The sequence below is a fragment of the Emys orbicularis genome, chromosome 2 (assembly GCF_028017835.1).
Source record: "Emys orbicularis isolate rEmyOrb1 chromosome 2, rEmyOrb1.hap1, whole genome shotgun sequence".
Lineage (NCBI taxonomy): Eukaryota > Metazoa > Chordata > Testudines > Emydidae > Emys > Emys orbicularis.
In genome coordinates this window covers 203478220-203504989 of record NC_088684.1, presented here as the reverse complement: position 1 = coordinate 203504989, position 26770 = coordinate 203478220, and the positions used below count along the sequence as shown (strand labels likewise).

General features: G+C 40.7%; 1 gene segment (V, D, J or C); it reads right to left on the bottom strand.

The window, feature by feature from the left end:
* Positions 1-1884: 1884 nt before the first annotated feature.
* LOC135873777 (immunoglobulin heavy constant gamma 2-like) lies at positions 1885-26066 on the bottom strand. The segment is given in 5 exon segments: positions 1885-2546; positions 3745-3828; positions 5029-5334; positions 15022-15096; positions 25751-26066. Coding segments are annotated over 5 exon segments (924 nt in total).
* Positions 26067-26770: the final 704 nt, after the last annotated feature.

Genomic DNA, 26770 nt, shown 5'->3' with positions numbered 1-26770 from the left:
TTGGACCCACTGGCTCAAAATGAAGTCACGACCTGTTAATGTGTGGCAGCTGATCAAAGTGACCTAACTCTCTGATACCGGGTGGCAGCAGGGGCCATGTAATGGGCAAAGTTCCCTTCCCGTGAGAGTGGTGACAACTGTGACATTGCTGTATCCTTAGCCATCATGCTTGTTTGCTTTCAATACGTGTGAGGAAGAGGAGGAGGCGGGAGGTGGGGGAACCAGGAAACAGAGCCAGGCAGGCACTGGAGAGAGCAGTGTAAGAAGGGGATGCTGCAGCCAAAGGTACAGGGAGGAGGAAGGGCCAACAGCAGCCTGTGTGTGTACATCCTTTGGGGGTTACTGCGGGGGGGGGGGGGGAAGTGACTATGTTACCAGAACTCCCAAAAGTCCTGGATTTTGTGGGACTGTCCTTTGACCCCCACAATCCCCTGTTTACCCCAGGCCCCCCCACCAAGTGGCATCGTGACCTAGTGCATGGGGTCATGGCACCACTTAGGTTTGGCTCATCTGCCCCTCCATCTCCAGAGCCCACTTTAGCCACTGGAAAGGTTGGGACGTATGCACTAGAGCCCTGCGGGGAGGAGGGGAACAGTGTTCCTGCTGTGGGAGGGGGAGTGTGGAAGGAGCAGTGTCACCAACCTCGGCGATTTTGGGGGCTACTTTTCACATGTGTTTGCCAAAAGCGAAAGTTTTGAGACTGACAACACTGTTGCTGCTGCAGGCCACTTTAGCACTAGATGTGAGAACAAGGACCCGCTCTTTTCTGTGTAATCAATGCCTCCCCACCCCCTCCGCTAGCACCCAGGTGGTGAGGAGGAGGAGGAAGCAGCCTGACTGAGAATGTGGAGGGGTGAGGAATGTGTGTGTGTGTGTGTGTGGGGGGGGACCACAGGGAGAGACAGGTGCAGGAGCCAGAGTGTGAGAAGAGCAGAATGGGAGGGGGAATGGTTACCAGAAGTAGGCGGGGGGGTATAGGAAAGAAGTGGGGTATAGGAAACAGTATGGGGAGGAGGGAACAGGTGGGACAGCAGAGGAGGAAATGGACTGGAGGTAACAGGTGGTGGATAGGACTAAAGGGAGCGGCAGAGGAGGCATATCAGTGTGTATAGGCATGGGAGGAGGATATAGGATGTGTGGGAGGATAGGAGCAGAAGGGGATGGGGCAGAAGATGGAGGAGGTTAGAAGCTGAAGGGGAGGGGTGGATATGAGAGAGGGGGACAGAGACAGGGTTGGGGCTGAAGAGAGGATGCATGGTCTAGTGCCGGGGTCGGCAACGTTCGGCACGCGGCTCGCCAGGGTAAGCAGCCTGGCGGGCCGGGCCAGTTTTATTTACCTGCTGACGCGGCAGGTTCGGCCGATCGCGGCCCCCATTGGGCGGTGAGAAGCGGCGCGGGCGAGCGATGTGCCGCGTCAGCAGGTAAATAAAACTGGCCCGGCCCGCCAGGCTGCTTGCCCTGGCGAGCCGCGTGCCGAACGTTGCCAACCCCTGGTCTAGTGCTCAGTGCTAGCCTGGGTCCTGGGAGACCCGGGTTCAATTCTATCTTCTGCCACAGGCTTTCCATGTGGCTTTGGGGAAAGCACTCAGTCTCTACAGACTTCAGTTCTCCATCTGTAATATGGGGATAATAGTACTTCCTTATCTCACAGCGGTGTTGTGTGGATAAATGCATTAGAGATTGTGAGGTGTTTAGATACTACTGTGGTAAAAGCTATATAAATATGTTACATGGTTGGGTGAATGGGGTTGAAGTAATGGGACTCTGACCACTAGAGAACCCTCCCTTGCAGTTCCCTAGAATTGATTTCCTATAAATAAATACTCATCAGAATTCTGCAATGCTGAATTTTATTTAAAATCCATTAATCTTCCAATTAAAAAATTAGCCATATTTCAGAAGCCTGTTTTTGTTTTATAAAGCAAATAAATGTAATTAGTAGAAATGAAATGACAAATCATTTTAAATTACAGATGAGTACTCCACCCCTGCAAATATTTATGGGACGAGTTTTCCCATTGACGTCACTGAATGCCGTTGGCCTATCCACATCCAAAAATTTCTTTGTGTGCACAAGTGTATTTGCAGGATAAGAGCCTAAGAGACTGATTCTGCACTACTTTATGATGCAAAATTTCCATTGAAAATCAAGAAGTGTAGCCTCAGCCCTTGAAGTTCCACAGTTACAAAATTAAAATAATATAATAGGAAATATGGTCACATATAAAACTGTTCGCTCTCAAGCAGAAGAAGCCATCTGTGCTATTTGGAGAAATAGCCAACAAAATCAAATGCAATGCATGTCTTAATATTTAGAGCAAGGTGTTTCATATGAACAGGCTTATGGCAAAGCAAAGTAAATTTGAGACAGAAATGCTGACACTGGAAGGTGTACGGAGAAGTTTAAGGTTTCTTTCCCCGGTGCTTGATTGGACTTTTCATTCTGTACATGAAGAAGAGTACGATGACGTAGTACATGGTGCTTTTCAGGAGAAGGACAATGTATATTAAATACGCCGTCCTGTGCATGAAACTGTCTGTAATATCTACACAAAATACAACAACAAGTGGTTAATGTTGCATATACTATAGCTGCAAAGAAAAATAAATATAAAACCATGTATGATAGCGCAAGGTATACATGGTATTTGATTGCAGTAATTATACCACCTAATCAGACTAGGCATGAATCAATATCTGATTCTGTCCTCTAAACAGGTCTACATTCTGCTCATACCTTCCCATCCAGTTGAGCTGAGAGAAACAAAGAGGCACTCTCAGTACTGGTATCGTTGGTGTCTGCTAAGGAGTAAGCAGAATGATAGTGCTTCTTATAATAGGCTGTTGCCATGATTTTAGGCCAAAATTTTCAGACAGGGGTGCCTAAGTTTGTTCTGAATCGGTATACAAGCAGCTGATCAATGAAGTGGTCTGATTTTCAGAAGTACTGAAATCACACTGAAATCAGTTGGGTCTTCAAGCTTTCAGCACCTTTAAGCTCCATTTGAAAATTCTGGCTTTGAATACTTTTGATAATTTAACATGTCAAATGTTAGATTAAGGAACAGTGGCACGAGCAGATTAAAGAACAATGACCCATGTGGCTTGTTAGCAAAGCACAACAAATACTACCAAAACATGTATTTCAGCAGGACTTCTACAATGTTTAACCTAAACCGCCCAAGGGAACTAGGTTTTGGATCCTTTTGGTAACCCACAGCAGATGTTAACTTACAGAGACAGGTGCCAACTTTCTTCTTTCGCATGGGTTCTCCACCCCACTCCACTCCTTCCCCTAAGGTCCCACCCTCGCTCTGCCTCTTCTCCTCCCCACTCTTCCCCCTTAGCTTTGGCCCTGCACCTGCCCCACCTCTTCCCACCATGCTCTGCCCCCTCCCCCGAGCGTGCCCTGCCCTCGCTCCTCCTCTTCCGCCCCCTGCTCTGGCCCCTCCCCCCCAATGCCTCCCGCCTGCCGCCGAGCAGCTGATTGGCTGGGCCGACAAAACAGCTGACCGGCAGGTGGCTAGTGGGTATTCAGCACCCACTATTTTTTTTCTATGGGTGCTCAAGCCCCAGAGCACCCACAGAGTTGGGGCCTGTGCTTACAGCAGTGTTCCACATTTACAGTAATTATGTTTGGACCTTTTAGAAAGAGAGAATATTTTCACTTTTGTTTTAAGCATATCAAATAGTGCTTAATTCTTAAGTGTATTGTATAAAAAATGAGAATTGGGACACAATTACCTGTGGAAAGCGTGGTGCCATTCTCAGCATTCTTGATACAACCTCCCGTGGTTTGAGGTGCTACAGTGGTGTCTGAAACGGTGTCTGATAAAAGCATAACACGTAAAAAGGGCTTTAATTGTCAAATGGGATTCTTGTTGAAAATTAAGGCAAACTTTTCTTGATAGATGTTCAAAGAGAAAGATGGTAAAAGTATTATAACTACAGTGACTCAAGTATGGAAAGTTAATATTTAAAAAAATGAACACCTAGATTCCATCCACAGAATAAATGCTCTGTAGCACATAATTGATGTGCAAAACCAGAGATAAAACTGGGAAAAATGCATATGCTCAGGCAGTGCAGAGCCCTGTGCCTGTAACAAGCTCACTTGAAATCTTTGGCATTTGCATGGGTGCCGGTGTCTGGACTACCAGATCTGATTGCAGGGTCTGGACGTTGGCCCTTCTGTGTATTCAAGTTTTTGTTTATGTAGAGCCAGATGCCTTTTGTCCCACCAAATTACTCAGTTGAATTTGCCCCTTTGATATATGTATGTATACTCGGCAGATGAAAACGTGGCCGCCTGATTTTGTCTCTAGCCTCAGGGAGCCTGAGATTGTTGGCATTCAGGATAGTGGTAATGTTGTTTAATAGCAGTACAAGACACAGAAGAAAATAGTCCTGATGAGGAGACAGTCTAAGGCCCATCTCTTAAGTATTTTTGATGTGCAAGAGAGGGATGGTCAATAAACGCCTTTTTTCCATTGCATTTGAAAGAGATAAATTTGTATCTGCTGTTATTAATTTATTGTATCTCAGACAAGAACCGAACAGAAATTACTTCTCTGAATCTCTTTTCTCTTGCATTATCTTTTTGATTTTGTTTTGTGTAATTCTTCTGGTCTGTTTTAATAAGCTAGATGCTGTGTGTGTTATTACTTTTGTTGCAGTATATAGCACTTGTTCAAAACCAAACACTGTAGGCCAGGTCTCTGGCTGGTGTAAATCTACAGAGCTCCGTTGACTTCAGTGGAGTTATGCTGATTTACACTAGCTGAGGATCTCAGCCAACATTTTCTTTCATTCTAGAAAGATTTTCAACTGGGGGAGAGGAGCCAAAACTGAGCTTTTGATGGAGAAGCAAGCTTCAGTGATAGCCCACTTATGGAGAGATGGAAATTAATATTGGCCTGGAGAGCGCAAACCCTTTTAGGAACAGTAATACATTTTATTGTTTTATTGTAAAGAAACAGTGAACTCTCTAAATATGTATAGAACTAGTTTTAATAATATAGTATATACCTGGAGATTTGGTGGGGACAAAACCCTCTTTGCTTTCATGTTGATATTTGCAGCGATAATTCTTGTTGCTATTTTTATCTACAGTCAGCCAGCTGCTTATTGAGTATGATTGTTGATCGGCATCAGAGGCCCAAATTTCCTCGAGCACTGCATTTTTCTCTGCATTCTTCTTGTCGTCTTCCCAAGTCACCTTAATAACATTTGGGTAAAAATCCTCAATGAGGCACATGTATGATACTTTCCCATCTTGTTCAGTAGAAGGAGGCAGGGCCTGAGCCTTGGTGGAATCAAGTTTTGCTTGTATATCTGGATTCATTTTGGAGAGAGAAATGAATTTGTTAGGAATTAAGTAAATTCAGAATTACATTATACGTATCATGCTTTACTTTTGAAACAATATGGACAGAATTCACAGATTTGAAAGTGGAAGACAGAGAAAATTTCATTTCTTGCATCCAATTCCTCCAAATTGCACACAAGTATTCAATCTTAACTCTGAGTTCAGCATGAGAACGATATCTCATTGCCAAACGTATTTTAACTACTTTAAGTCTATAATATATTGTTACTGCCTATTAAAATTCTGAAGATGGGAGTAAATTGTCCACTTATAAGTTAAAGCTTTAGGGATTTGGAATTGCAGAAGTTTACGTGCTTGAATTGAATGCAGGTTTTTGTGAAACAGAAGAATCTGTGAGAGTGCCCACTAACTTAGCTTCAAAACTCAAAATATATTAAACACTCTTTGAATGAATGCTAAGTACAGCTTTATGTTCTGGTTCATTTCAAAACATTTGTGACTTTGAAAATCTCCCCTTTATTTACCCAAAATTTGTGTATAAAAGACACCGTGATAATGAGAGGAAGGGTACATCTACACTGCAATGAAAGACCCGCGGCACGACCACGACTGGCCCAAGTCTCCAGATTCTGACTTGCAGGGCTGGGGTGGCGCGGCTAAAAATTTGCAGTATAGATGTTTAGGCTTGAGCTGGAGTGCAAGTTCTGAAACCCAGTGACGGAGGTGGTCTAAAAGCCCAGGCTCCAGTCAGAGCCTGAATGTCTACACTGCAGGTTTTAGCACCAAAGCCCGAGACTATGAGCCCAAGCTAATTGACCCAGGCTCTGAGACTTGGTGCTATGGGATTTTTATTACAGTGTAGATGTACCTGAATGGAAGGGTATTAAAGATTCCACAAACCTTTTAATAAGGCCTCACTTTAAAAATCTCTAGAATATTCTATCAGGAGATTAATTTGCCCTGAACTAACTGTGCATACTATTTAAGAACCTGGGTTAGCACCTTTAAAAAGAGAATTGGAAAAGTAATCTTTAAGTCTTTTCCACACTAAGAAACTGAACCATTTTGAATTTTTTTATCAATTATTCACCTTAAAATGATATAAGAACATGCCAGATATGTTTATTGCAGACCCAGCCGATACAACTTTGGGGGAACTGTTGCTGAACGCCATTTTGGGAAATTACAGTAAATACATTAACATGTATCCCTCAGTGACAAATATCCCTTAAGAAATTAGCAAGGATGATGCATCCTGAAATGACTTTGTTCATGTATTTGGGAAATGTAATGCAGTGTTATGCATAATGCTCAACACTTCTGAAAATGAAGTCACTTAAATGCACCAATAAGTATTTAGGAGCTTAACTTTAGTCAACCACTTCTGAAAATCTTGGTTATGAAGCGTTACTAATAATGGAGCTCTCAACAGAACTCAGCTATCAAATCTTTCCTGCGGAATAGAGGGAATTTTGCTGCTTGTGTCCAAAGCCTGGAGTGGATTAGCAAAGTGCCAATTAGTGAACTTCTGCCACAGTATTAATTTTGTCACTCGGAATAGAGCTGATCAAAAATAATTGCAAAATTTTTTTTGGTCACTTCATTAAATTTTTAAAAATTGCTGCCTGCCAGCAATTGGATAAATCACAACCAAAAATATTTTTATCAAAATTCTGAACTAGAAAGGATAAAAATATTATTTGATCCCTGAGTTTGTGTAAGTGCATGAAATAATAAATACTGAACTAGACCAAAGAAGACTTTCCTAATAAAATTATTATCCATTTGCTCATTTCATATGGCTGACAGTAAACGATACATTTTTTTAAACAGTATAGTGAATTTACTAGTTATCACAAGAAGTGAGCAGGTTCAAAACACATTTAGTACCGCTAATCTCCATCTCCTGTTTGTCACTGTGGGATACTACCAAGAGAATAAGGTTCCCAACCCAGCTAACTGCCAAAGAAGTATTCTCTACAGAATGAGGCAACATTCTCATGTTATAAATGTGCATCACAAAGAAGAAACGGAAGGTTGTTGATATTTCGGTAGTATCGAAGGTCCCCAAATGGGCACCATGTATTCTGTGCATTCTCTATTTGTTCCAACACTTAATTTAAGGTGAAAAATTAGAAGCCATTTAACAAAATAGTTGGCCTATGCTCCACAAAACATTTTGATTGGAATTTTTAAAGGCAGTAAGAAGGTATTTAGGTGCCCAAATATCTTTGAAATTCAGGCTCCTTTGATAATGTCACCCATTTTCTTTAGTAACTGAGACACAAATAGATTAATACATACTAAGGCCTTTTATACATTGTGAATAGTCCCACTGATGTCAAAGCTTGTGAAGGTTCCTTTCTAAAATGATTTCAGTTTATTTTTGTGCTGTGTGGCTATTCTAGAGTTTTCTGAAACTATTTGGAACTGATCCAAACTATAACCCTGTAACTAGTGTTATGTCAAAAAGTATTTAAAATATCTTAAATTTAAAAGCAAATGAACATAGCTGAGATGTAAGACTACCTAACCAAGAAAAATTCCTTCATTAAAGAACTTTCTCTCATTTTGGAAATTGTCACCAATTAAGGGAATTGATTTTTCTGTTCTTTTCAATTTAGATCCTCATGCTCCGGCACTAATTAGTTCAACATTTGGAGCTCAATCTTACATTCCATATGCACCAAAAACACCCAGGAATACAGGATTGGGCTTGAATAGTATGTTTACCAAATGATTTACTTACTCAAGTCTTGTATGTATTCAAAAAACCTTTACATAGATTTCTGCCCAGTGATGTTGTGCTTAGCAAAAACTAATGATTATTACTGGCATTTCTCCTTAGATGTTTTTAGAAATTGGAGTCACATTTACATGTTGACATTTCTGCAAATACATGTAGTTTTTTGTATTTGCACATGGTTAGATGGGTGTCTATCCCATATAAAATCTGAATTTTGTACATATATAAGCAGCTTTTTGCTAAGTGTTTTTTTTGTGTTTGCATAAGTGGATGTGAAGATGCATTAGCAAAATCAGTTTTAAATTTCTGGCCTCACTTTAGGTCTGTTCTAAAATCCCTTGAGGCCAATGGGATTTTTCTCCTTTGGCTTCAGTGGTCTTTGCATAAGACACTTTAAGAAGATCAGACCCTTAATTTCCAAGTCAATTATAGTTTCCAGTGTGGAGCTACTTGTTGTTTTGGTCCAACTAAACCTTTCAAAACACCTCGCTTGTCTAATTCATTTAAGTTGAACTTTTAACAAGGAAGGCATGATGTAAAAGAATATACGTGATATATTTTTATTAATTTATGTATCACTTCTCTTTTTTAAGATGGCAATTGACTCTGGGCCCTTTGGTCTCACTCCTTGCTCAAAAGAAATTCCTATTAGTTTCAATGGGAGGTTTTCTATAGTGAGGATTGCAGAGTTAAGTTGTAAGTGACTCACTGCTAACTATTTTGGTGTGTGTTTGCAATCTGCATGCCACTTATAGGTAAACTCTCATATGTAAATAATGCTGATGTACTATTTGAGAACAAAGTCCGTTATACCATCAGAATATATTTTAAAAATAAGCTAATGGTATGCTTGTAATTTTAATTTTGCATTATGTGCTTGGTCCAGCAAAGTGCCGAATGTGCCTGTGAATTTCTGAACGCTTCTCATTTCCCACTGAAACCAACGGAAGCACCTGGTGTTATTTACACCCTCAAGGGAAAAGGATTGCTACAACATTTCTCTGTTGCTAGCCAGTGAATGATGATTTCATTAACATTAGTGTTGTTAATAAATTATTACACTCGTAATAAAATTTTAGCCAGTGCACATTCTTGCATTGAGATAAATTATTGAGCTTATTTTGATAGATTTTGCCATTTTGCCATTATGAAACATTTAAAGTAGTTTTTCTAAAAACTTACTAGTTACGACAAGTTTTGTGCCAGTGCCAAAGATTTTCACAGCTCCCACAGTGTTGCAACTTACTACAAAATCTGCCCAAGACATTTCTATTCAGAGGAATCAGATCTGAACAAATATTTCTAAATAGGCACAACTGAGAGCCAGTTAATTCAAGCAAAGAAATGGTGGAAATTTCAGTGTATTTTTCAGGGTGAGCTTACATTGGTCTTTTCAAATACTGTATATTAATATTAATTTGGTAGCTTTTAAATTCTGTTTAACAGAAAATCATTCATCTCAGTGACAGAGAGGATCTGGTTGACATTTGAGACCTAATGTTGGACTTGTATTTTCTCTTGCCTCGTGGCTTGATGGAAAAGGGTATTTCAGTTAAAATTCTGCTGGATGCTCAGTGTCTTTGTCCCTGTACTGTCAGAGTGGTCATGTTGGTGCATTTTAAAAATACCCATAAAAATAAACACATAATTGGAAAAAAAACCTCATTTTACTGTACACTGTGACCTTTCCCCTTTTCTCAATATGTTTCATGACATCTTTCCACCCACCAAACACTGTTTTGAATGGTTTCCTGAATGGTTTCAAATGTATAACTGTCTAATACAATTTTGATTTCCTGTGCAGTATAATTAAAAGGAATCGTAAAAGGCCAGTAGGCTTGGGGATTGGTTATATTCCTATTGAAGTCTCAATGACAAAGGAGAGAGATACTTTGAGATGCATATTTTAGCAACCTAAATCTAACTGGCCCTATGGAACATTATGAAACAAGGGCCAAATCTTAGTTCAACTTTCTATAGCACATGTTGCGTAGAGTCTCGCTGATCTAGATAGGCTACAAAATATGTGGGGCCAAATTTTCAACACAGCAGAGATAGAGTTGTACTGATGTAACGAGAGGAGAATTTGATTCAGATAGAATATCTTCCTTCATATTGCTTGTTTTTGTTGTTGAGAACAATCACTCATTTAATTGTTGCAAAATTTGGTAAATTCCTTGTCTTATGACAACAGTATTTAAATATATCAGGGAAGAAACCCGCTCCACCATGCAGTGTGACTAAATTAGTCAAGAACTGACAGGGACTCTGATCCTGAGGTACTGAGGACCCTCAACTCCCATCAGAGTCAATGGCAGATCAGAACCTTTCAGGACTGGGCTCACAATGCAGGTTACAGGCTCAATCCTATACTTATTAAAAATATGAGGATTTTTGATGTTGGATCAGGCCCTTTTATTCCTGCACCCCTCCACTCTTATGTGGTGGTATTTATGCTTTAGTATGAATTTGAATTGATTTTGTGCAATAGAAAATTACAATACTAATCTAAAATGCTCATGTCAGTAATGACATATACAATATTCAGAAATATTGGCTTTCTTGGTTCCAGTGCACATCCTTTCTCCCAGACCTTTCACCTGCCCCTACACCCTTAACAAGAGAGAAAAAAAATTAGGATGAAATCCGCCTCCATTCCAGTCAATGTCAAAACTCCCATTGACATCAACAGGGCCGGGATTTCACCTGTAACGTCTTACATCTCATGACTAATACATACTTGTGATATGAGAGGCTAAATCCTGCTCACCGCACAATCTGCATGCCACTAATAGGTAAACTATCATACATGAATAATGCTGATGTACTATTTGAGGACAAAGTCCATTATGCTGTCAGAATTTATTAAAAAATAAGTAAATGGTATGTTTGTAATTTTAATTTTGCATTATGTGCTTGGTCCAGCAAAGTACCGAATGTGCCTGTGAAGTTCTGAACGCTTTTCATTTCCCATTGTAACCAACAGACATTGAGGGTGCTCAGTATTATTTACTGAGTGTATTATTTATACCAAAAAGAGAAAAGGATCGTTACGACATTTCTCTGTTGCTGGCCAGTGAATTATGATTTCATTAACATTAGTGTTGTTAATAAATTATTACACTCATAATAAAATTTTAGCCAGTGCACATTCTTGCATTGAGATCAATTATTGAGCTTATTTTGATAGATTTTGCCATTATGAAACATTTAAAGTAGTTTGTCTAAAAACTTACTGGTTACGACAAGTTTTGTGCCAGTTCTGCCTAAGACATTTCTATTCAGAGGGATCAGATCTGAACAAATATTTCTAAATAGGCACAACTGAGAGCCAGTTAATTCAAGCAAAGAAATGGTGGAAATTTCAGTGTATTTTTCAGGGTGAGCTTACATTGGTCTTTTCAAATACTGTATATCAATATTAATTTGGTAGCTTTTAAATTCTGTTTAACAGAAAATCATTCATCTCAGTGACAGAGAGGATCTGGTTGACATTTGAGACCTAATGTTGGACTTGTATTTTCTCTTGCCTAGTGGCTTGATGGAAAAGGGTATTTCAGTTAAAATTCTGCTGGATGCTCAGTGTCTTTGTCCCTGTACTGTCAGAGTGGTCATGTTGGTGCATTTTAAAAATACCCATAAAAATAAAGACATAATTGGAAAAAAATACTCATTTTACAGTACACTGTGACCTATCCCCTTTTCTCAAGATGTTTCATGACATCTTTCCACCCACTAATTTCTTACATCTCCGGAATAATACATACTTCTGATACGAGATGCTAAATTCTTGTCACCGCACTAACCTGAGTAAAGGGGGTTTCTTTAGGAGAGCTACATGATGGACGGGAAGAGGAAATCTTTCCCCCAACCTAGCTAGAGCATCATAGCCAGGAGCTTTAGTAAAGGCCATGCAGTTGCCCACCCACTGAGCAGGCGTTTTGGCCAGTTGATCTCACTAGTCACAGACCCATTGGCCATTCCATGCCCTCACCACTCCCCTACCCCCGATCCCCGATGTTCTTTGGTGCACAGGGGTACCCTAGAATTGCCTCTTTGGCTTGCCCCCCCGCACTGGATGGAACTATGGATGTTCTTCTGGTCTCGGGTATTGACCCCTACACAAGAGAACAACCCAGCTTTGACTCAGGATGAGTAAAAAAACCCTCTATATCAATAATTGTCAATGTGATCACTCATCTGTTTTACTCTGAATTCTGTACATTAGCCTCACATTTAGATAGTAAAGACATTCATTCTGCTACTGTAGATTGCACATCACATTTCAATTGTCTGTTATCCTTTTTGAATAAATTGTGCTCTGCAGTCTCTAATTTTATATTATCACAAGTAACTTTTTCTCTATACTACTATAGAACTTACTTGAAACAATGAGCTTTGTGCCAGAGCCGAAGACTTTGATATAATTGTTCTCACTGTGTTCATGTGCTTTGCAAAAACTCATGGGCCAGATCTTCAGCTGCTGGAAATCAAAGGAGCTTCATTGAGGATCTGGCCCATATAGCTTCCATATGGCCCAATTTTTTGATGTGCAATTGTGAACAGAAGTTGACAGAATCACTTTAATATGCTAGACATGTGGCTAAAATGGCTTTCCCTTACAAAATGGCAAATGCTTGATTCTGTATTCCGCTGACACCCCAAATTCCAATAGATTGCATTGGATGTTTGTCGTAGTTTAGGAGCAGACATGCAAAATGAGTCAAAAACTTCAAATGCGTTCTACATACCAAAGGCTTAGAATTTTCTCGTGCTTGGATCCCTCAGCATCACTTGAAATTTCTATTTTTCTCTTAGAGTGAATTTAGGGTTTGTGAATGGTGCCAAATTGACAGCACTGGAAACTACCTATATTGAAAATACTTCAGAATTCTACAACAGTGGTCCAGTGCTTAGTAATGCTATTGTAAAATGTGATGAGTGATGTTGGACTATTGCTGGAGAATCTCTTTTAGTTAATGCTGGCTTTCTCACCTAGTCTTAACAATGTATTTGAAATCTATTTGCAAAGATCACCTTTAAAGGATGAGATGGTAAATTATGCTTAATATCCCCTAAATTCTTGGTATTTCTGGTAAAAGTGCCAGCAACAGTGCCTATCATGATGAAAATTTTTAAGGTGGACAACTGTCCTCTGAAGATTCTTTGGTCACAAGTGCACATCACTTTCTGCCATACATTTGGATTTAGTCTTTTAGGGCCAATGGGGTTTGGATCAGATACTTATATTTTTTTCTATAAAGAATTTGTTATATTCAGTCGCTAATGTCAACAATCAATAGCTAGAACTGTTTCAAAAGGCAGCAAACCAATTTAAACCAACCCTAGACTACTTGAGAATCTTATCATCAAAATAAATATCAGTAATAGTGAGTCAAATTCAGCCCTGGGCACAAACATCAAAATAAATATCATCAATATCATCAAAATAAATATCATCAATATCATCATTCATAAATATTTATCATCAAAATAAATATCAGTTATAGTGAGTCAAATTCACCCCTAGGCACAAACCGCCACAATTTCTTTTGATTTTACTTAGAATTGTGCCAGGGTCTGAATTTCTCCATGATCTTAGTGTTATTTTTCTCTTAGGAGGAACTTACTTAGCCAATATTTGATATTTTTCTTTGAGAAGATATTTTGTTACTAAAATATTTTATTGTATCTTACAGGTTTAATACACTAATAAATCAAGTGAGCAATCTTAGGTTTTCATGCTGTGTTAAATAATCTATACATATCACAGACGTAGTTCTCTATTCCTTACACAGTCAAAAAAGCTGGTAAAGCTATGGGAGTTTTGCCTGTCAAAGAGTGCAGGATCTTATACAGGTAAGAGGATTTAGGAAAACTGTCCATTGTAAACTATAATGCTAACTAAATTGTATCTACATTCTTAATACCATAGCATATTCACTAAAAGCAACATGCTGATCCTGATCTGATATTTTTAGAATGAATTATGATTGTGTGTATTTATTTTAATTGGCAGCATTACAACAATTTACCTTTAGAAGAGAGCTATAGGGGTACTAAGGTAAACTTGATTGTGAATTGAGCTTAAAAATAGACTGACCGTTCTAGCTGATTTATATAAATGTGCAGAGCGTGATTCTGTGAGAGTAAGGACCTGATTTTCCTTTGTTCTGTGTTTGTGCAGTCAGTTATACCAATGCAAACTGGGTGTAACATGCTACTTAATCAGAATGATAGTATTTCCCATTGACTTTTCTTTGACGTCCGAGAGAAAGGCAAAGAAGACTCAGACCCCAAGTATATATTGTTAAACACTATTAAGAATAATTGCAAGTGTCAGTTTGCCTGCAATGCCAAGGTACTTCACACAAGATGACAATCTCTAGGCCAAATTCTTTCACTTGAACTGGTGTAACTACAAGAATTCAGCTATGAAGATACTGACTACTTCAGAGATTGCTTCTTTTGTTTTAATTGAGAAGTATGATGTTGTTACTTCTTTCAGAGTTGTTTTATTTTATGCATGTTTATGAATTTTAGTTAAAGAATTTGAATAAAATCAAAGCTAAGATAAATTTTTGCAACTGGACCAAGGACCAGCATGCTTCTGGCGGCACAGCCTCTGAAAAATGACATTTAACAGCTGAAATATTAGAACGATTCATTACCTTGAAAAAATCTACTTTAAATCTATCAGTAAATATTGCAGGTTTGCTCTGGGATTGAAAAGTTGAAGTATTTGGGATCAGATCCTACGAGGTCTAATAACCCTGACCTGCACTGAAGTCTACAGGAATTGATGGTGTTCAGTACCTCACATTAAGTGCTCAGTAGTTCACAAGATCGAGCTTACAGTTGTTAACCTAACCTGTGATAAAAAGATTTTCAATTATCACAATAGGTGTCTTTATCTTTTCATTACTGTAATTACCACATAACTTACCTGTTACAATGAGCTTGGTACCAGAGCCAAATACTTTGAAGCTATAGCCCCTAGAAGTATCACAGTGAGCAAGTCCTTTGCAAAATACTGTACAGATCTAGTATCTTTATATTGATGAACTTGTAGCTGTTGCTTTAAAAAAAATCTGATTTGCTATTTAAATAGTTTTCTGGCCTTGCAATAAAATAGTAAATAAGAAGAGTCCATGTAAAATAATGTGAAAACTGTGGAGGTGATTTTCAAAGGGGTAAAAGACACTTAGACATCTAACTATCGTTCCTGGGCACCTGCATGCCATTGAAAATCTGCCCCTAAAATAAATCTGATAAAACATGGTTAAGATTAGGCATGTCAAATAATTTGTGGAAAGGAACAAATTACTTTTTAAATTAGGGTCCACATGCTCTGGTTATAAAATTAAGCCTGCATGCTGCCATCATATCGTTATCATTAGGAGCAATGGTGCTCCTAATGATAACGATAGATTGAGGGTAGAATATAGCTCTTAAATTGGGTATATTCATGAGAATTATTTTGGCTAACTTCTGCCATTTGGTGTAATCAGAAATATTCCCCAACAGAAAACATTTGCTTTACAGAAATATTTGTTTGGCTCAGGGACTAGGCACCCAGCAAGGACGATTTAGCAGTATCTGGAGGGAAGAATAAGTTTAATTAAAGACCCAGAGTTCTCTCAACCCCACTAAATCCAAACATGGCTAAACCATTTTAACAATTGGAAATCATCTTTAAAAATAAAATTGAGAGTCATATTATTGGATCAATTATCATATTTTATTAAAAGGATTATTCTAGCACATATATCTTGTGTTTATGTAAAAAATAAGCACACCTCTTTATTCCCTATTACTATATGGAATCAACAAGATTTACTGCATTTTGGCCTGCTTTTGGCCTTTAATTAAGCGCATACTTAAATATGTTGCTCAATACAAAATGAAACATGCTTAAGTGCCTTCCTGAACTGGAGCTTTTTTTAGGAAAGAAAACACAATTGCATTAAGATATTACTAATAGAAATGTACCTTTTAATGCTACCTAATGGCCAGATCCTCCAAGTGCTGAGTATCCTCAACTCCTATTTAAATGTCTGAGCATTAAAGAAGCTCAACATCTCATATGATGGGATGCTAAATATACGTTATTGTATAAAAATCATAAGTTCTACATTTCACATTTACTGCTAACAATAAGTGGTTCCACTTCTGAATATTTTTGCATAATCATCTCACAGTGTGACAATACCAAATAAGATCTCCAAACAATTTACATCATTCTCATTGATTACACAAGTGTAACTGGTTCATTCTGAATTAGAGAGACTACTATGGGTGAAATCCTGACCCCATTGAAATCAATTGGAGTTTTACCTTTAACTTCAGTGGAATCAGGATTTCACCCAGTATATTTATGAATAACTTGATTTTGTCCTGGATAACAAGCATAGTAAATACAGAAAGTAAATGTATGCTTTGAAAACATCTTGAGAAACTTACTTGAAACCACCAGTTTGGTGCCCGAGCCAAAGTACTTTACTCCATACTCACATCATTGAAATCCTCTACAAAAACTAATGAATTATCAATCTATGAATTTCATCAGACTAAAATTCTGAAGTTCATATTTTTCATGCAAAGGTCACAATCTAAACAAGGCTTGTTATCGGCCACTTAATTGTGTGAGTATTAAACTGAGTTTATGGACTTTGTGAATTCCTGTGCCACCTTCTACCAAAAATGTTTTTTGCTCCTTGACATACATCACTACATGGCAAATTGAGTGGGGTGATTTCCTGGTCATCATGCAATTTCATTAATTTCCATAGATGAGCAGGATTTAGTACTATGATCTCCAATGTGCCTGGATAAGTGGGATGGTCTTGTGGTTAAAGCACCAGATTGGGACTCAGGAGATTTGCCTTTTTTTCTGGCTCTCCCTCTCTGCCCTTGGGCAAAGCACAGTCTCTGTGCTTCACTTTACATTTTAACATGTTCTTAATGTATAGTTTAGAAAATGACATTTGCTAGACAATGTATTATAAATACTGTTATGTACTCAACATTAACTAGCACTTATATTATTGATTGGACTGTTTCTGTAGCTTTAATCCGATAAAGAATTTTATACAGTACACAAAAGGGAAAACATACACTTACTGAGAACCTGAAGACTGTTACACCTCAGGCAATTTTCCTTCGTTAATCATCATACACTTATATAGTCCTAATAACAAACTTTTTAATAATCTCATACCTGCTAAATTGAAACCTGTGCTGTGAATTTTGCACTTGCTGGCATTTGGACATAATTTTAAATTTAAAGCTCTCCATTTCCCTCCTTCCTGATTCTTAACACCTATTCAGTAAATATTCTAGCCTTTTACTCTTGTATTCACTTTACTTATTAGAATCATATACTGCCCTCAGTGAACCCATTGGTGTCCTTGGGAGTTCCATACACCGGTCAAGAGCAATATATGGACTATGTGCAAATTCCTTTTTTAATATTAATTTATTTGGTACATTTTTTTGTCCCTTGATTCTATTTACCAAAAGAAAAACAATCAAGAATAAAAATACTTACCAGAAACAACTAGTTTGGTTCCTGTGCCAAAGTACTTGATCCAGCTTGAAGTATCACGCTGACTTTTCATTTTACAATAAGCTGTAGTACTTTACTTATGCTGCTGAGTCCTTGCTCAAATAACCAGGCACTCTAACCGGTAGATGGGAAAATACTTCTAATGAAGTATTTCTGGTTTCTTGACTGTTTGGAGAATTTAATGAATTCACATTTTTGTCCCCCCATAAAGCTGATACATAAATTCTCATCCCAGTGACTCTATTTGTCCTTGCAGCTTTTCTGTTAAGGAATCCTCACTCCTTAAAATGGAAACTAGGTGATGGCTTCTATTTGATTTTACTGTTGTAAATAGACTGTTGGATCAGACGGTTCTCAAACATTTTCATATTAAAAGAGAGATTGTCTCATGGACTACAACCCCTCTCACATTCCCAATAGCATTGACCACCTCCTCCTCCTCCCATCCGCAATCACATCACATCTCTGTAGCAATTGCTTACATTGAAAAATAATGCCGGGAAAGAATTTCATTCTTAGCTGTATTACTGAAATTGAATAGATGGTAATGAGGAGGAACCAGCATTATGTGATCAGCCAGCTCTCCAGAGACTAGCACAAAGAGCTCCATAGACTGCAGCTGGGGGTCTGTACCCTAGATACATATTCTGTTGTATGTTGGGATTGTTGTAGTTTGTGTGTTACCAATTTACTGGTATCTTTTCACATGACTGCTGGGGAGGAGAAAAATATTTTCCTCTACATACACAGACGTTTTAAAACAGAACAGAGATAACATCTGAGAAAGCCCACTTCATTTCAGACAAAAGGTGTGGATGAGAATCCAGCAATTGTAAGGGAACTAACCAGAGTATTTGATCCCTCTCAGAGACACAGACACTGCAAACCCCACCTCACTCACCTGCAGAATAATTCTGGGAAATAACTGACAGTGGGTAAGAACATTGAAAAGGAACATACAGAGAGAGGTTCCTCCCAGATGTACAGGTGGTTGTGTCAAAGTGCTTGTCTACCCAAGAGTTTATTGGGAATATCTCCCAGTATTGCAATAGTGCTGGTGAATCTTCACTGGTGAGTACTGGGAGAACTGGTGTAGTGAGGCCAATAGCATTCACTGGGATGTTACCACCATGTCTTCTAGATCTGCTCTGAGAAGGGTTAAGTGACATCATCATAAAAACGCCAGCACTAGCACTGCTGCACTTGGTGTCCTTGGTGGGGCTGTACAGCAGGAGGTTGTGACGATCCACTCTTGTGTGCTCTGGACAAGTGATCTGCTAGGTCACTCCAATCCTTGATTCTGGGCGCCAGCCTTACCTTGCTCTGCTGTGAGAACCCCTACTCCTGGAGTGTTCACACGCACCCTTTGGCATATAAACTGCTCCTTGGATTGTGCCATAGTCTAATCATGATGCATAATAACTTGCACTGGTGTTGCACTTTCCATCCAAGAATTTCAATGTACTTTAATGCATTAAGTTTCAATGTCTATGTGAGGTAGGTATTATTCACAGCAGGAGAAACTGAAACCCAGAGAGGATAAGTGACTTCATCATGCAAGAAAGGGTGCGGAGGTGCAGGGGGCAGAGACTCAGGAGAAAGAGAGCTGGGGCGGGGTCACAGTCCCGGTGCTGGTTGCCCCCCACTTCTACATAAGTTCCAGCACCCCTGTGGGGGCCCCCAAATTGGCCAGGGCTCTGGGCATGGATCCCATGGGCTCATGCATTAATCCACTACTGAGTAGAGCAGAAGAATTACATCTCATGTTTGGTTACCACACTCCTGCTAATACACCCAAGAATGACGTTCAGTTTTCTTGCAACAGCGTTACACTGTTGACTAGTATTTAACTTGAGATTCACTATGATCCCCAGATCCCTTTTCACAGTACTCTTTCCCAGGCAGTTATTTCCCTTTTTGTATGTGTGCAATTGATTGTTCCTTCCTAAGTGGAGTACTTTGCATTTGTCTTTATTGAATTTCATCCTATTTACTTCATTTCTCCAATTTGTCCAGATCATTTTGAATTTTAATCCTATCCTGCAAAGCACTTGCAACACCAGGAAGGGCAGCTGTTTAACCCAATCCTTTTGTAGTAGCCTAGATAACCCATGCTCATACCAACTGGGATCACCCTAATGCATCACCACTCAGACACTTCAGTGATGAGCGATAAATAACAATATAAAATAGGACATGGAAGGCTATAGACCACCAATGGTTTCTGTGATAGATTGTAAGGAGTGGTCAAAATCTCCTCACTTCTAGGCCCCCGGAGCAGTGAATAAAAGAGAAATATAAGGATCATCCTCTCTCCTCCTCCTGTTCTGACTTTCAAGTTTGGCAGCTCCAGTCCATGAAGACTCCATCTGCAATAAGCACGCCCTCCCAGTTCAGATGTGTGGTCAGTCTGCCCATGTGGCATCCCCACAAAGCTACTGAGCATGCTGCAACCTGGTGCTTCGGGGGCTGAGCAGGACTTTCCTTGTAATTGCTTCTCAGTGTTGCCAACCTTGGCAATTTTTCACTGACTTGCCTCCTTTTGAAAGGCCTTGGCAGCAAACCTCCCCACCACAAGCCAATAACCCTTTAGTTGGTGACAGGTGACCCTTTGGGTAATCTCTGGGTGATTCAGATGGGCCCTATCTCTGCTGCCACAGGTGCCCTTTGTGCAGGGCCGGCTCCAGGCACCCGCTTAACAAGCAGGTGCTTGGGGCGGCCAAGGGAGAGGGGCGGCACCTGCGGCAATTCGGGGGCAGCAGGTCCCTCACTCCCTCTAGGGACGAAGGACCTGCCGCTGAACTGCCGCCGAACTGCCGCCGCCGATCGCGGCTTTTTTTTTTTTTTTTTCCCCAATTTTTTTTTGCTTGGGGCGGCAGAAATGCTGGAGCCGGCCCTGCCTTTGTGAATGAGCAGCCACCATGGCGCGTACACAGCTGGGTGGGGAGGCAGCCAGTGGAGAAGTGGGAGCATGGTATAGACACAGAATTGTCCCATGTGCGAGGGAGCCACAGTTGCTGCCATGACACCTTCATGGAGCGCACAGGGGCAACAGCTCCCAGTGCCTGTTTCATCCAGCGGGTGGGGGCACCTTTTCCTTCCTCCCACCTGGAGCTATTTCCTCTGCTGCTTTGTGCCCCTCCCCCCATGCAGCACAGCACCAGTGAGAGAGGGGAGAGGCTGAGTAGCTGCAGTGCCCAGCCCCAAAGGTGCCTCCTCTCTGTGGTATGGGGGGAATGGCTGCAGGTAGAGCCCAGGCAGGGGCCAGGCCTGGTGTTTGCAGGTGGCTCACGGAGAGCAGCCGGGCCTGAGCCGGCACAGGTGCAGGGAGCTGAGGCCTCATTGTGAGGTCCATTTTGCACAGGCAATGGTGGGTAGTGTGGAGTCTCAGTGGGCAGAGCCAGGGAACAGGGAGGCGGCCTGCTCATAGCCACCGCCATGATTCTAGATACGATTTTATCCTGGTAAAATTATGCATAATTCACAGCTCAGTCATGGTAAAAACAGATCAAGTCACTCCATGGTCACGGCCACCTTTGGACCCACTGGCTCAAAGTGAAGTCACAAACTGTTAATGTGTGGCAGCTGATCAAAGTGATCTAACTCTCTGATACCGCGTGGCAGCAGCAGCCATGTAACGGGCAAAGTTCCCGGCCCGTGACAATGGTGACAAGCATGATATAGCTGTATTCTTAGCCATCACGCTTGTTTGCTTTCAATACATGTGAGGAAAAGGAGGAGGTGGGAGGTGGAGGTACCAGGAAACAAAGAGCCAGGCAGGCAGTGGAGAGAACAGTGTGAGAAGGGGATGCTGCAGCCACAGGTATGGGGAGGAGCAAGGGCCAACAGCAGTCTGTGTACACCCCTTGGGGGTTACTGCGGGGGGGAAGTGACTATATTACCAGAACTCCCCAAAGTCCTGGATTTTGTGGGACTGTTCTTTGACTACCACAATCTTCTGTTTGCCCCAGACCCCCCAAACCAAGTGGCATTGTAACCTAGCACATGGGGTCATGGCACCAGTTAGGTTTGTCTCATCTGGCCCTCCATCTCCAGAGCCCACTTTAGCCACTTGAAAGGTTGGGACCTATGCAGTAGAGTGCTGCAGGGAGGAGGGGAAGAGTGTTACTGCTGGGGGAGGGAGAGTGTGGAAGGAGCAGTGTCACCAATCTCGGTGATTTTGGGGACTACTTTTCACATGTGTTTGCCAAAACCTCGAGTTTTGAGGCTGAAAACACTGTTGCTGCTGCAGGCCACTTTAGCACCAAATGTGACAGGAAGGACCCGCTCACTTCTGTGTGATCAATGCCTCCCCACCCCTGCTGCTAGCACCCAGGCGGTGAGGAGGAGGAGGAAGCAGCCTGACTGAGAATACAGAGGGGTGAAGAGACAGGTGCAGGAGCCAGAGTGTGAGAAGAAGCAGAGTGGGAGGGGGGATGGTTGCCAGAAGTGGGGGGAAGCAGTGGGATACAGGAAGCAGTGCGGGGAGGAGGGGACAGGTGGGACAGCAGAGGAAGAAATGGACTGTCAGTAACGGGTGGTGGATAGGACTAGAGGGAGTGGCAGAGGAAGCATATCGGTGTGTATAGGCATGGATGTGCAGGAGGATAGGAGCTGAAGGGGAGGGGTGGCTATGAGAGAGGGGGACAGAGACGGGGTTGAGGCTGAAGGGAGGAGGCCTTGTCTAGTGCTTAGTGCTAGCCTGGGAGTTGGGAGACCTGGGTTTAATTCTCTTTTCTGCCACAGGCTTTCCATGTGGCTTTGGGCAAGTCACAGACCTCAGTTCCCCATCTGTAATATGGGCATAATAATACTTCCTTATCTCACAGCGGTGTTGTGTGATAACTGCATTAGAGATTGTGAGGCATTCAGACACTACCATGGTAAAAGCCATATAAATATGTTACACGGTTGGTGCAGGGGATGAAACAAATGGGTCTCTGACCACTAGAGAACCCTCCCTTGCAGTTCCTAGAATTGATTTCCTTTAAATAAATAAACTGGACAGAATTCTGCAATGCTGAATTTTATTTAAAATCCATTAATCTTTCAATTAAAAAATTGAGTCATATTTCAGAAGCCTGTTTTTATTTTATAAGGCAAATAAGTGTAATTAGTGGAAATGAAATGACGAATCATTTAAAGTTACAGATTAGGACTCCACCCCTGCAAATATTTCTGGGACGAGTTTTCCCATTGACTTCACTGAATGCAGTTGGCCTATCCACATCCAAAAAGTTGTTTGTGTGCACAAGTGTTTTTGCAGGACAAGAGCCTAAGAGACTGATTCTGCACTACTTTGTGATGCAAAATTCCCATTGAAATCAAGGCGTGTAGCCTCAGCCCTTGAAGTTCCACAGTTACAAAATTAAAATAATAAAATAGGAAATATGGTCACATATAAAACTGTTCGCTCTCAAGCAGAAGAAACCATCTGTGCTAATTAGAGAAATAGCCAACAAAATCAAATTGAAATGCATGTCTTAATATTTGGAGCAAGGTGTTTCAAAGAGGGTGACCAGATGTCCCGATTTTATAGGAACAGTCCCGATATTTGGGATTTTTTCCTTATATAGACGCCTGTTACCCCCCATCTCCGTCCCAATTTTTCACACTTTCTATCTGGTGACCTTAGTTTCATATGAACAGGCTTATGGCAAAGCAAAGTAAATTTCAGACACAAATGCTGACTTTGGAAGGTGTACGGAGAAGTTTAAGGTTTCTTTCCCTGGCGCTTGATTGGACTTTGCATCCTGTATATGAAGAAGAGTACGATGACGTAGTACATGGTGCTTTTCAGGAGAAGGACAATGTATATAAAATACGCCGTCCTGTGTATGAAACTGACTGTAATATCTACACAAAATACAAGAAGAAGAAGTGGTTAATGTTGCATATACTATAACAGCAAATATATATATATATATATAAAACCATGTGTGATAGCGTAAGGTATACATGGCATTTGATTGCAGTAATTATACCACCTAATCAGACTATGCATAAATCAATATCTGATTGTGTCCTCTGAACAGGTCTACATTCTGACCATACCTTCCCATCCAGCCGAGCTGAGAGAAACAAAGAGGCACTCTCAGTGCTGGTATCGCTGGGGTCTGCTAAGGAGTAAGCAGAATGATAGTGCTTCTTATAATAGGCTGTTGGCATGATTTTAGGCCAACATTTTCAGACCTGGGTGCCTAAATTTGTTATCCAAGCAGCTGATCAATCAAATGGTCTGATTTTCAGAAGTACTGAAATTACACTGAAATCAGTTGGATCTTCAAGCTGTCAGCACCTTTACGCACCATTTGAAAATTTTGGCTTTGAATACTTTTTATAATTTAACATGTTAAATGTTAGATTAAGGAACAGTGGCACGTGCAGGTTAAAGAACAATGACCCATGTGGCATGTTAACAAAGCACAACAAATACCACCGAAACATGTATTTCAGCAGGACTTCTACAATGTTTAATCTGAGCTGCCCATGGTTATTAGGTTTTGGACCCTTTTGGTAACCCACAGCAGATGTTAACGTACAGAGACGGGTGCCAACTTTCTTCTTTCTGGGTGGGTGCCCCACCCCACTCCACTCCTTCCTCTAAGGTCCCAACCTCGCTCCGCCTCTTCTCCTCCCCACTCTGCCCCATTCCCTGTGGCCCTGCACCCGCCCCACCTCTTTCCACCCATGCTCTGCCCCCTTCCCCGAGTGCGCCCTGCCCTCACTCCACCTCTTCCCCCTGCTCCGGCCCCACCCCCAATGCCTCCCACCTGCCCCCGAGCAGCTGATTGGCTGGGTCCACCAAACAGCTGATCGGCAGGTGGCTGGGGGGTACTCAGCACCCACTATTTTTTTTCCATGGGTGCTACAGCCCCGGAGCACCAACAGAGTCGGGGTCTATCCTTACAGCAGTATTCCACATCTAGAAAGAGAAAATATTTTCACTTTTATCTTAACCATATCGAATAATGCTTAATTCTTAATTGTATTGCATAGAAAATGAGAATTGAGATACAAGCGTGGTGCCATTCTCAGCATTCTTGATACAACCTCCTGTGGTTTGAGGCATTACAGTTGTGTCTGAAAAGGTGTCTGATAAAAGCATATCACGTAAAAAGGCTTTAATTGTCAAATGGGATTCTTGTTGAAAATTAAGGCATACTTTTCTTGATAGAATTCAAAGAGAAAGATGGTAAAAGTATTATAACTACACTGACTGAAATATGGAAAGTTAATATTTTAAAAAATGAACACCTAGATTCCATTCACAGAATAAATGCTCTGTAGCACATAATTGATGTGCAAAACCAAGTAGAGATAAAACTGGGAAAAATGCATACGCTCAGGCAGTGCAGAGCCCTGTGCCTGTAACAAGCTCACTTGAAGTCTTTGGCATTTGCATGGGTGCCGGTGTCTGGACTAGTAGATCTGATTGCAGGGTCTGGGCATTGGCCCTTCTGTGTATGCAAGTTTTTGTTTACGTAGAGCCAGATACATTTTGTCCCACCAAATTACTCAGTTGAATTTGCCCTTTTGGAATGTGTATGTATACTCGGCAGATGAAAACCTGGCCGCCTGATTTTGTCTCTAGCCTGAGGGAGCCTGAGACTGTTGGCATTCAGGGTAGTGGTAATGTTGTTTAATAGCTGTACAAGACACAGAAGAAAATAGTCCTGATGAGGAGACAGTCTAAGGCCCATCTCTTAGGTATTTTTGATGTGCATGAGGGGGTTGTGTATGTTATTACTTTTGTTGCAGTATATAGCACTTGTTCAAAACAAAACACTGTAGGCCAGGTCTCTGGCGGGTGTAAATCTACAGAGCTCCATTGACTTCAGTGGAGTTATGCTGAATTACACTAGCTGAGGATCTCAGCCAACATTTTCTTTCATTATAGAAAAATTTTAAACTGGGGGAGAGGAGCCAAAACTGAGCTTTTGATGGAAAAGCAAGCTTCAGTGATAGCCCACTTATGGAGAGATGGAAACTAATATTGGCCTGGAGAGCGCAAACCCTTTTAGGAACAGTAATACATTTTATTGTAAAGAAACAGTGAACTCTCTAAATATATATATAGAACTAGTTTTAATAATATAGTATATACCTTGAGATTCGATAGGGACAGAACCAGTATCTTTTTCATGTTGATAGTTGCAGTGATAATTCTTGTTGCTATTTTTATCTATGGTCAGCCAGCTGCTCATTGAGTATGATTGTTGATTGTCATCAGGGGGCCAAATTTCCTTGTGCACTGCATTTTTCTCTGCATTCTTCTTCTCATCTTCCCAAGTCACCTTAATAACATTTGGGTAAAAATCCTCAATGAGGCACATGTATGATACTTTCCCATCTTGTTCAGTAGAAGGAGGCAGGACCTGAATCTTGGTGGAATCAAGTTTTGCTTGTATATCTGGATTCATTTTGGAGAGAGAAATGAATTTGTTAGAAATTAAGTAAATTCAGAATTACATTATATGTATCATGCTTTACTTCTGAAACAATAAAGAATTCAAAGATTTGAAAGTAGAAGAGAGAGGCAATTTTATTTCTTGCATCCAATTCCTCCAAATTGCACTCAAGTACTCAATCTTAACTTTGAGTTCAGCATGAGAACGATATCTCATTGCCAAATGTATTTTAACTACTTCAAGTCTATAATATATTGTTACTGCCTATTAAACTCTGAAGATGGGAGTAAATTATCCACTTATGAGTTACAGCTTTAGGGAGTTGGAATTGCAGAAGTTTACGTGCTTAAATTGAATGCAGGTTTTTGTGGAACAGAAGAATCTGTGAGAGTGCCCACTAACTTAGTTTCCAGACTCAAAATATATTAAACACTTTTTGAATGAATCCTGAGTACAGCTTTATGTTCTGGTTCATTTCAAAACATTTGTGACTTTTAAAATCTGCCCTTTATTTACCCAAAATTTGTATATAAAAGTCACCGTGATAGTGAGAGGAAGGGTACATCTACACTGCAATAAAAGCCCTGCGGCATGACCACGACTGGCCCAAGTCTCCTGATTCTGACTTGCAGGGCTGGGGTGGTGCGGCTAAAAATTGCAGGGTAGATGTTTAGGCTTGAGCTGGAGCGCAAGCGCTGAAACCCAGTGACGGAGGT